Source organism: Myotis brandtii, unplaced genomic scaffold, assembly GCF_000412655.1.
Source record: "Myotis brandtii unplaced genomic scaffold, ASM41265v1 scaffold1152, whole genome shotgun sequence".
Lineage (NCBI taxonomy): Eukaryota > Metazoa > Chordata > Mammalia > Chiroptera > Vespertilionidae > Myotis > Myotis brandtii.
The window spans coordinates 236,547-248,837 of NW_005353977.1; the positions used below are offsets into that span (position 1 = coordinate 236,547).

Here is a 12,291-nt window from a genome sequence, read left to right on the forward strand (position 1 = left end):
ATTACGATTCATAACAGTAGCAACATTACAGTTATGAAGTAGCCACGAAAATAATTTTATGGTTGGGTCACAACATGAGGAACTGTATTTAAAGGGCCAGAAGGTTGAGAACCACTGCTGTAGAGGATTTTTATGACTTTATTTGAGCCGAACTGACAATTGCTGGGAAGCAAAATCTAAAGGGATTGAGAAAAATGCTCTGGAAAATGGCAGTTCTGCACCTTATGTTGTACATTAGAAGCAAAGGGAAAGACGTAATTGGTTTACGTGAAATCCATTCGTGACAGATTAGGGAGGCGGGCGAAAGCGAGGCGGGGGGAAATTGCTGGGATTGGCTAAAAAGTGATATGATTGGCACATGCTTCTTTAATCCGCTGGGCGAGGATTGTGGTCCGCCCTGGTGCCTAGGTTACACCCTGAGGGTCCGGAAAAAAGGAAAGATACCCTGACCTTCCAAAGGCACGAGGTCTTCGAGGTCTTCGGTGCGAGAAGACAAGTTGGGTCACAACATGAGGAACTGTATTTAAAGGGCCAGAAGGTTGAGAACCACTGCTGTAGAGGATTTTTATGACTTTATTTGAGCCGAACTGACAATTGCTGGGAAGCAAAATCTAAAGGGATTGAGAAAAATGCTCTGGAAAATGGCAGTTCTGCACCTTATGTTGTACATTAAAAGCAAAGGGAAAGTCGTAATTGGTTTACGTGAAATCCATTCGTGACAGATTAGGGAGGTGGGAGAAAGCGAGGCGGGGGAAATTGCTGGGATTGGCTAAAAAGTGAAATGATTGGCACATGCTTCTTTAATCCGCTGGGTGAGGATTGTGGTCCGCCCTGGTGCCTAGGTTACACCCTGAGGGTCCGGAAAAAAGGAAAGATACCCTGACCTTCCAAAGGCACGAGGTCTTCGGTGCGAGAAGACAATGGGCTCGATTAAAGCAAAGGTTGACTTGTCAGGGACGATTGTAGCCTAGGACAAGCCTGCTTTTAGTTAGAAAGTTTCCATTTCAGACCATCCTTTGTGGTTATTTAGGTCCCTTGAGTGTGTGAGGCCGCCACACAGGCCTCCCTGGGCTTGTCATTCGCGAAATGCACAAAATCGCGCGAGGGCGGGGGAGCGGAGGGACCCAGGCTCTGAGCCCTTGGCGGGCATCTCGCATCCGCCTACTATCAGCTTCCCAGTTTTTCTCTGATTCTGAGTTTTTCTGAGAAAAGTGGGGGGAAAATACCTTTAAATTTGATACAGAATTAAATGTGTTAAAATTGTCAACGTGAGAAACATTCAAACCTGTAGAGCAGCGGTTCTTAACCTGTGGGTCGGGTATTTCTAATAGTATTTTCATTGTTACAAATTGAACATAATTAAAGCATAGTGATTAATCACTAAAACAATATGTAATTATGTAATTATATTCCAATGGTCTTAGGCGACCCCTGTGAAAGGGTTGTTCGACCCCCAAAGGGGTCGCGACCCACAGGTTGAGAACCGCTGGGCTAGAGTGTCATACAGCCCACTGAAGGGTCAGGGGTTCAATTCCTGGTCAAGGGCACATACCTGGGTTGCACATTTGGGGCATGGGGGGGAAGCAACTGATCAATGTTTCTCTCTCACATTGATGTTTCTCCTCTCTCTCTCCCAGCCCCCTTTCCTTCCTCCCTCCCTCCTCTCTCTTTCCTTCCTTTCCACTCTCTCTAAAAAAATCAATGGGAAAAATATCCTCGGGCAAGGGAGGATTAACAACAACAAGAAAAATTCCTAGAAACATACAATCTTACAAAACTGAATCAGGAAGAATCAGAAAATCTAAATAAACAGATTACAACTAAAGAAATTAAAGTAGTAATAAAAAAAATCCCAACAAACAAAAGACCTGGACCACATGGTTCCATAGGTGAATTTTACCAAACTTTCAAAAAAGAATGAACATCTAACCTTCTCAAACTATTCCAAAATATTCAAGAGGAGGAAAGACTACCAAGCTCATTTTACAAGCCCAGCACATAATTTCAAAACAAGATAAAGATATTACAAAGAAAGAAAATTAAAGGCCAATATCCCTGATGAACATAGATGCTAAAATCCACAACAAAGGAGTACCAAACCAAATTCAGCAATACCTTAAAAAGATCATACACCTTTCCTTGTCGACCTTGAAGCAAGGCGAATGCGTGGGGACTCCGCACTCGGACCCGCCACTGGCCTGCCCTACCCTGGGCGCTGTGCCGCACCACATGAGGGCCATCCTAAAGCCAGAATTGAAACTATAAGATGTCTGATCAGGACCCTGGGGGCATCAGCCCCCTCCAACAAATGGTGGCCTCAGGTGCTGGAGCTGTGGTCATTTCCCTCTTCATGACTCCCCTGGACGTGGTGAAGGCCCACCTGCAGTCTCAATGCCCCTCAATGACCAGCAAGTTGATGCCTCCCTCCAGACTCTGGAGCCTCTCTTATGCCAAACTGCCCTCCTCTCTCTGACCCACAGGGAAGTGCCTCCTGTACTGCAAAGGTGTTCTGGAGCCCCTGTACCTGTGCCCAAATGGTGCCCGCTGTGCGATCTGGTTTCAGGACCCCACTCGCGTCACTGGCACTATGGATGCCTTTGTGAAGATTGTGAGACATGAGGGTACCAGGACCCTGTGGAGTGGTCTCCCAGCCACCCTGGTGATGACTGCCAGCAACCACCATCTACTTCATGGCTTATGACCAACTCAAGGGCTTCCTGTGCAGTCGAGCCCTGACCTCTGACTTCTATGCAACCATGGTGGCTGGTACACTGGCCCAGTTGGGCACCGTGACTATGATAAGCCCCTTAGAGCTGGTACGGACAAAGTTGCAGGCTCAGCATGTGTCATACAGGGAGTTGGGTGCCTGTGTCCAAACCTCCATAGCTCAGGGCAGCTGGCACTCACTGTGGCTGGGCTGGAGCCCCACTGCTCTTCGGAATGTGCCCTTTTCAGTCCTGTACTGATTCAACTATATGAGCTGGTGAAGAGCTAGCTCAAGCCAAAGGACCAGACGTCAGGGCATCAGTTTTGTGGCTGGTGGGACCTCAGAGACAGTGTCTGTCATCCCGACTCCACCCTCCGATGTGGTGAAAAATCAACCCCAGGTTGCACTGAGAGCAGTTGAGGCTATGAGAGTGTCACTCCTACACACTGACTCCACCTGGCTGCTGCTGCGGAGGATCCGGGCTGAGTCTGGCACCAGGGGACTCTTCATAGGCTTCCTCCCAAAGATCATCAAGGCCGCACCTTCCTGTGCCATCATGGTAAGCACATATGAGTTGGGCAAATGCTTCTTTCAGAGGCTCAACCTGGAACAGCCTCTGAGCCAGTGAGAGGAGCAAGGGGATGAGGGCCCCATCTCTCCCATGGATGGTGTGGGGGCAGGAGGAGACTGAGGCAAGTGCCTAGTCCTCAGGGGAGGAGGCCTCATTTTTCTTCCCAATCAGCACAGCCCCAGGGGTACCAGCCCACCCCTTTGAGGATCCACAGCTTTCTTCCTGCTGGTCCTGACCCCAAGCCCTAAGGATCATCACTTTTCCACCCAACACCCCAAGTTTAAGATCAAATCTGTTAACTCTCTCCTCCCCCTGCCCTCTCACCCATTTTCCTGTGTTTGTTGTAGCTGGGCCTGCCCCCAAGGCCCACAGAACCCTGGACCTGGCCAGTCTGAACCAGATAATGACTAGACACATTTTATAATTTGGGTCTAAATCTCCCTATTCATTAGAGTGCTACATGTGAAAGTAGTTTTAAATATTTATTATTCTACATGTGAAATACTAGTTTTATTTTACAAGTGTTTATTGTTGTAATTTTGTTCTGATATTTTAAAAATTGCCTAAAAATAGCCCTGGATATTTTGGCTCAGTGGATAGAGCATCGGCCTGCGAACTGAAGGGTCCCAGGTTCAATTCTGGTCAAGGGCACATGCCTGGTTTGTGGGCTTGATCTCTAGTGAGGGACATGCAGAAGGCAGCGATCAATGATTCTCTCTCACCATTGATGTTTCTATCTCTCTCCCTCTCCCTTCCTAAAACAAAACAAAACAAAACAAAAAAAATAGTAGTGGGAGCCACTAAAGAGATGAAAGCAGGAGAGGGTTTATGACTTTTACGGAATCATTATGAGAGTGGTATGTAGAGAGGATTGATTGGACAGTGACAAGAGAAGGCAGGGAGGCCAATTAGAAGCCAACCTCAATAATCCAGGAAACAGATGATGGTGGCCTAAACCTTGGTGTTGCAAGTAGGACAGAGAGAGTGAAGGGAGAAGAATTTCTGGTTTCTGACTTAGATACCTGGGTCAAGGGTAGAATGGGGCCCTTCAGAGAGATATGGAATACAGAAGGAGAAATAGACTTTAAGAAAATTATGATGACCTGCTTAGACATGTTGTACTTGAGGTGAATTGTAAGAAAACGAAAAAAAATATCCAGTAGGAGTTATTTACTGGGCCAGGAGCACATGGAAGAGATCTGGATTAGAGTCACCAGCACTTTCTTTAGAAAGAGACAAAAACTCACCTGTATCAATCAATCAGCTCAAGCTGCCAAAATAAAGTACCAGTACCATAGACCGACTGGCTTAAACAACAGAAATCGATTTCTTCGTATATCGGAGCTAGAAATTCAGGATCAAGATGTCAGTGGGGTTGGTACCTCTGAGGCCTTTCTCCTCGGCTTGTAGATGGCTGTCTCCTTCCAGTATCTTCACATGGCTTCTCTCTGTGTGTGCATGTATGTTTGTCCTGACCGCTTCTTAAAAAGACAAAGTCACATTGGGTTAGGGCCCACCCTGATGACCTCATTTTACTTCAAAAATATTTAAAAATATTTTTATTAATTTCAGGGAGGAAGGGAAAGGGAGAGAGAATCATTCATTGACTGCCTCCTGCAACCTCCTTACTGGGGATTGAGCCTGCAACTTGAGCTTGTGCCCTGACTGGGAATTGAATCGTGACCTTCTGGTTCATAGGTCGATATTCAACTACTAAACTATACTGGCCAGGCCCTAACGAACTCTTTAAAGACCCTATCTCCAAATAGATAGACCCCATCTCTCTAGCAGGAGCTAGAATATCAACATATTAATTTGGGGGTGGGGTGGGGAGACATGATTTAGCCTATAACAAACACCATCCTAAGTTATTAAATGAAAAGAAAATTTGTTGGCTAACAAAATCAGGAAGTTCAAGGGTAGGGGGTAAAGGAGGATTCTGGATGAAAGGATTCAAATCTTGGACCCAGGATGTTTTCACTTCTGTCACTTAACTTTATGTGGGGTCACCTGCATTCGTAGGCAGGCTCTCTCTCATGGTACCAAAAGTGGCCATTTCAGGACTACAATTTCTGCACAGAAAGCAATCCCTGTGAAGAAGGATAACCTGCAGAAGTCCTGATGAAGATCTTAAATGACCTGTCTGACATCACTCAGCACCTCAGATAGATCACAGGAGCAGTGAGAAGCTCACAGGCCGGCTGATCCTCAAGGACCAGGGATAATGAGCTTTTCCTGTAGGGCTATTAAACAGGCCATCACAGCTACAACAAACCATGCCCACTGCAGATTCTAAAGCAGTGATGGCGAACCTTTTGAGCTCGGCGTGTCAGCATTTTGAAAAACCCTAACTTAACTCTGGTGCCATGTCACATATAGAAATTTTTTGATATTTGCAACCATAGTAAAACAAAGACTTATATTTTTGATATTTATTTTATATATTTAAATGCCATTTAACAAACAAAAATCAACCAAAAAAATGAGTTCGCGTGTCACCTCTGACACGCGTGTCATAGGTTCGCCATCACTGTTCTAAAGCCATAGAGGGAGCTGTGGCAACCCATGAAGAATGTGTAGAAGAAAATTAAGAGGGATGAAGTTAGGAACCTGAGGGAAGAAAACACTGTTTGAAGGATGAGGTGAGACACAGATGTCATTGAGGAAGATGTAGAAGGGAAAAGAAAACAGCCAGGACAGCAAGTTACCACAAATCCTAAGAGAAGGGACAGTTTTACATGATTTGCTACAGTCTTGATATGCTTAATTGTGAAGAGCTCGGACACATCAATTAAAAAAGATACACAAACAGAAAAATGGGCAAAATATCAAAACAGGCAGTTCACAAAAAAGAAATTAAAATGACATATGACAAGGTACTGAAATTCATTCATAATGAAAATAATTTTGAGAAATATTGTTGTGCTTTTAAGATTGGCAAAAATAAAAAGACAAAGCCAGTGCGAGCGAAGGTGAAGGAAAGCAGGGGCACCAGCTGTGGTACGACAGTGGCCTCGGGTAGCACTGTCAGAGTCAGACATTAAAGTCACACACACTCACCAGCCCAGCAAACCCCAGCTAGGGGTTTCCTGTCATAAGTAAATTAAGCCATCTTTTTTTTAAAAAAATATTTTTTTTATTGATTTCAGAGAGGAAAGGAGAGGGAGAGAGAGATAGAAACATCAATGATGAGAGAGAATCATTGATCGGCTGCCTCCTGCATGCCCCCGACTGGGGATAGAGCCCGCAACCCAGGCATGTGCCCTTGACCAGAATCAAACCTGGGCCCCTTCAGTCCACAGGCCAATGCTCTATCCACTGAGCCAAACCAGCCAGGGCTAAGCCATCTTTTTAAAACAAGGAAATAATCCAAAGACACATAAAAAAGAAGTTAAATTCAAAATATTGCCCAACATGTAAGGAGAGACACAAACAAACTGGAGCAGACACTGGCTATGGGCCACTCCCACAGCCATACCGGTGGGTCCTCACTGAGACCCCAGGAAAGGATTGCCAGGTGGGTAGAATTAGGCTCACGCAGGGACATCTGGGCTGTTTTGGAAAGTGATCCAACATATCTTCATGAACGTGGAAGGTGCAGAGCCATGTGAGTAGCACGGGCTTCACTTTTGTACACTGTGAAATGTGTACAGCTGTGTGGGTAAGCACCTCAGAATATTCTGGAGGAAAACAGAAGACACTGAGAGCCAGCAACTGCCTTTGCTGAGAGGAAAGAGGGGTAGGAGGTTGTAGGGTGAGACTTTTTCCATTTTTATACTTTTTTAAAAAGCTCTTTAATTTAGTCAAGCAATAAACAATGATTGAGCGTGCATTAGCGTCAGGCACTGCACTGGGCACTGGAGAAACACTGGAGGCGGTAACTAGGGCATGGGCTGCACAGCCAGGTGGCCTGGGGTTGAATCTTGACTGCACACTTAGGAGCAGGGAGATCACAGCAAAATTCCTTACTGCCTGCTGCTTGTAAGATATGGGCTAACGGTTCTTATCTGATAGCATTGCTGTGAGAATTAAATGAGACAGTGCCAAGTATTTAGTACCTGTTCCTTAATTGTTAGCTCTAAAAAAAAAAGTGAGGTCCCCATCTGATAACACCCAGTATAGTGAGTACTGACCTGGAGAAGAGGAGTTGGTTCCTGGAAATAAGGGCCAGGTTGTTGGCTGAGCCATCCAGGCGTATGTGGGCAGCACCCAGCATGACAGCAGGGCTAGAGGGCCTTCTTGCCCAGAGGAGGGAGCAGTGGTGCACGTGTAACCTTCCCTTAAGGTGGCCCCAGGGCAGGGAGCTGTGCACAGCAAATGCTGAAGGAAAGCTGAAGACACTCTGGAAGCGTGGAGCAGAAGGAAGAGTCTGAGAAGTTAGCTGAGGAATGGGCTAATAGCCAGAGGCCAGGAAGCATTCCAGAGGAGCAGGGAGGGGCAGGGAGGCAACCGAAGAGCTTCAGGGGGAGGGGAGGGGATGCAGATCCATAATTGTTCAAAGGAATTGGTTGGAGCCCAATGTTTTGGCTGATTGATTATTTTTTTTTGGATTAATTACGTGGAACGTCTGTGGTATCCCCAGATGCTTCAGGCTTCCACACTCCTCAGGATTTATCCCTTTTGCTACACTTCCTGTGCCTAGTGTTGCAGTGGGAAGAGGGTCATGAGCCTTGGGGTCCGCTGCATGAGGCTGGGTTATCTCTGGGCCGTGCCCCTGCTTCTGAGACTCCCTGATTTGATTTTTGTCCCGCTTTGTACTTGCAGCTCACCCCAGTCTTCCCCGACCCCCAGGGGCTGAGCGGGTGACTGGCTGGGACAATTTGGCAACATCAATATTAAGGGCTTCCAAGGGAAAAGTATTGGAACAGGAGACGAATTCCAAATTGGTGGAAAGCTTACTGTTCTGGGAGAAAAGGGCTGCCTCAGTTTCTCATCAACACTCAGTAAGTAGAGCCCTTTGTTAAAGGAACAAATGAATGGTCCCTCTGAGTTCTGCTTCAGTCCCCTGTAAGTCACAGCCTTTGAGGTATAGATGGGAGGAGACAAAGGCTCTTCAGTTGGCCCCTCATTGATGACACTGCCAGCTCTAAAATGAGAACCAATAGAGTGGTCGGAAATTGGAAATAAATTACAGCAAGTAAGGAATGAACTAATGGGTCCAGGTCTGGTCATTTCAGCATATTTTCTTAAATAATCTATCCTTTCCTCACCAAAACAATAAATTCACTAATTCATCTTATATATTTGACCTATGTGGCAGTTAGTCTCACCTCATTATTCTAAACTGCTCTTCAACTACAATTCAAGTTATCTTGTATCTTTTCTCACGTCTTCTAGTTCCTGTTTCATCCCTATTTGCACCAGAGTTTACCTTTTATCTTAGTCCGATTTTTTGTTTCATAAAAGCCAAGCTTTCTTATGTCTCACTGAGAACAAAACAGATGTTTTCTAAAATTTTTTCCCATTACTCTAGTAAATTATTTTGAGTTGGGCTTTTCCTCCACATGTAAGTAATGCTTCTACTGTATTCTTTTTTGTTATAGAAAATTTTTCCAAGTCCCGTGTGTGTGTGTCCATGACTTTATACATCCTTGAGTGGGCTTATGTATATTTCATGTGGTATTTATTAGTAATTCTTTAATTCAATAGATACTATTTTTTAAAAAAAATTTGATGTTTGTTTATCCTATGGTGGGCAAGGTGTTTAAAAAACAAAATTACATAAAAGGATTTGTCTTTGCTCTGGCCCATGTGGTTCAGTTGGTTGGGGCGTTTTCCAACGGCACATACCTAGGTTGCAGGTTTAACCCCGGTCAGGATGTATGCGGCAGGCAACCGATCAATGTTTCTTGCTCACATTGATGTGTCTATTTCTCTCTCACTCACCCTCTCCTTTCCCCTCTCTCTAGAATCAATAAACATATTCCTGGGTGAATGTTTTTTAAAAAAATATATTTTATTGATTTTTTTACAGAGGGGAAGGGAGAAGGATAGAGAGTTAGAAACATCAATGGGAGAGAAACATCAATCAGCTGCCTCCTGTACGCCCCCTATTGGGGATGTACCCGCAACCAAGGTACATGCCCTTGACTGGTGTCGAACCTGGGACCCTTCAGTCCGCAGGCCGACGCTCTATCCACTGAGCCAAGCCTGTCAGGGCATGGGTGAATATTTTTTTAAAAAGAATTTGTCTTGAAAAAACCTCATGCAAGGTGGAAGACCAAGTAGGAGACATGAGCAGATTCCATTATTTCCACCTGTGGCTTTTTCATAGGTGATACAGGTACACATGATGCCGAGATAGGAGGCCTGACTCTGTGCACAGCTCAGTGTTCTTCTAAGTTGGCAGCCATTAGAAGTTAAGAGCACTGAGGATATTTCCAATTTATATTAACATTTGCTTCCTCTGGAAATGTGTAAAAATACTAGCAAACACTAATGTGCCAATGTTTCTATGATGCTATAAATTAATGAGTGTAATACATTTTACATTCTGTTACATAATTTATTTTAAGTGACAGCATTCCATTATACTGTAAATCACTCAGCTATTTCAAAAAAGAACAAAAATGTTATAAAATGTTAGTGAAAAAGAAAGATTTTTTTGCATAGAATAATATCCCAAATGTTTATTTTCCAGTGATGAAAATATTGAACAGTCCATCCTTATTTTATACCGGCCGAGATACATTAATCAATTGCCTTGATTATATCTTTCTGTGAAAAGACATTTTGACAAAATACTATGGGGAACTTGTTTTTTAAAATTTGTTTAATCTTTAAAATAGAGATTTTAAAACATTATTATCATTTTGACATTAAAAAACACAGGCTATGACCAAGAATAGTTTTAATCTTGCCTAATTAAGATATGATTGAAAATAGAAAAGTAACTTCTAGATATCCCAGACAGACGCTGTAATAGCGGCAAAGAGCCACTAGGTGGCTCTGTCATTTTTAAATAAAACTGAAGACCGAAAAAGATAATGTATAGTTAAGGAACAAATACTGTACAGTATCTCTAGTAGGCAAAACCTTTAATCAAAGCAAGAAACAAAAATCTGCAATTATGGCCTCTTAGAATAATTTGGAGCTATTCAATTGAGAATTAGACTTAAAAATAACCCTACAAAACTGCCAAGTGTGTATGGGTAAGCAATTTGCTAAAAAAATAAGGGAAGGTATATTCTTAAGGACACTAATTACTAAAGGGAAGGTTGTTCCAAATTTTTCCTAATTTATTGCCATCTAGGTTCCCAGCTTTTGTAGTTGTTGTTGTTAATCCTCACCTGAGGACATTTTTTCTATTGATTTTCAGAGAGCGTGGAAGGTAAAGGGAGAGACAGAGAGAGGGAAACATCTGTGTGTCTCATAGATTGGCAAGTGTGCCACCAAGGTATGTGTCCTTGACTGGAATTGAACCCAAGGACCTTTAGTCCGCAGGCTGACATTCTAGCCACTGAGCCAAACTGGCCAGGGTCCCAGCTTTTCTTTTGGACTTTCTGTATTTAGTTTAGACTGTTACCTTCAAGAAAAAATAAAAGTTAAACTTGGGCATTATATCTCATTAAAAATTACTTTCCAATTTCCTGGACTATCCTTGTCATCCTTATTAACACCCCAAGAGAATAATAGAACAAAACAACTTCATTTAGGGCTATATGGGGGGGGGGGAGCCCATGCTTATCTAACTTAAGAAACATTTAGACTGTTAAACCAAAATACAATGAAGGCAATCACTATTCCACTCTATAGCATTTGTCAGGAGATGGAAAGAAATAGTGTGCTTTAAGAGTTGGCAAATAATTCCTTTCTGGTTCCAGAAAAGATGGGAAAATAGTTACATTGGAAGTGTGATTTGGGTCTCAGGTACCAAAATTTGCTAGTTAAGTAGTTCTAGATTTCATTTGCCCCCCTGAAGTTATCTGCAAAAGACGATCATTTTTCCCCAAGTACATAACTAATTTTCTCATGAAAATAAGTGCAAGCTGGGAGGTGTGTGGGTTCAGGATTAAGTACTCTGAGCTGCCAGTCTGCAACTGGCAAGTAGGGGAAAAAGGTTTCCTCTCCCCTCTTTCTTAAATGAGAATCTCAGACCTGTCTGAGATTAAGAACATATTTAGGGAGAGTTTTAATTTGTAAAAAACCCCCCAACAATTTTCTTATTGTTGCTGGGAGCCAATAAATAATGATTTCGTGGCATGTGGTGTGGCTACAGGATTATACTGGTTTTGTTTGTTTTCCCAGGCAGGAACCGCATTTGAGAATTTACAGAAGTAGTTTGTAAAAGTACATTTTTACAAAAGTAACACGTAATTTGTGACCTCCTACCCCCTCCTTCTCCCCTTCTCCCTCCTCCTCCTCCCCTTCCTTCTTTTCTTCTTTTTAAAGAGCGCTTCTTGCACACAGTATAAATTAAACTTGGCTTTAAAATGCTAATTCCGAACCCACTTATTTAAATGTCTTTGAAACATTCACCCTTCTGCTTTTGAAGACAACTAATCACACGGAAGGAATGCACACAGCAGACATAAAAATGAACAAATACGGCCCGAATGTGAACGAACAAATAGTTATATGTTTAGAGAAATTAAATACCGATTTCAGTCCCTCTGATCAGAGGATGCCTGTTAATATGAACTACTCTGTACTGTATCCCAAAGAGTTGTAAATCACATCCATTATGCTCAGCCGGTAGCGGATCAGTTGAGACCAGACCTGAATCCTGCACCTCAATCACAAAAAGTGCAGGGGCTGGAGGTGGAAAAACCACAGGGAATTAGGCAGGTGGCTGAGCGGCCATCCAAAGTTAACGCACAGACTTAAGAGAAATATTTGTGCTCTTGGTTATCATCTCTTTGTTTTCATATTCGTTATTTTATTTCATGATTGTGCTAAGAATATATTAGCTAGGAAGGGGTCCTCTTCGTCTTACACCTAGAGTCGCCAGTCTTCCCCGGCCTCCCCGGCTCCGGGCTCCGGGCCCAGAGAGGAGGGGCTGCAAGGGCGGGGC

General features: G+C 43.5%; 1 protein-coding gene and 1 pseudogene across 1 annotated transcript in view; both read left to right on the plus strand.

Moving 5' to 3' along the window:
• The first annotated feature begins 2,266 nt into the window (after positions 1–2,266).
• On the plus strand, positions 2,267–3,670 carry LOC102257757 (annotated as a pseudogene).
• Positions 3,671–11,961: 8,291 nt separating this feature from the next.
• Positions 11,962–12,291, plus strand: part of FOXI3 (forkhead box I3) — a 5,082-nt gene continuing 4,752 nt past the window's right edge. The window contains exon 1 of the mRNA XM_014528198.1: positions 11,962–11,972. Within this exon, the coding sequence (XP_014383684.1) occupies positions 11,962–11,972 (11 nt within the window). The remainder of the gene's footprint in view (positions 11,973–12,291) is intronic.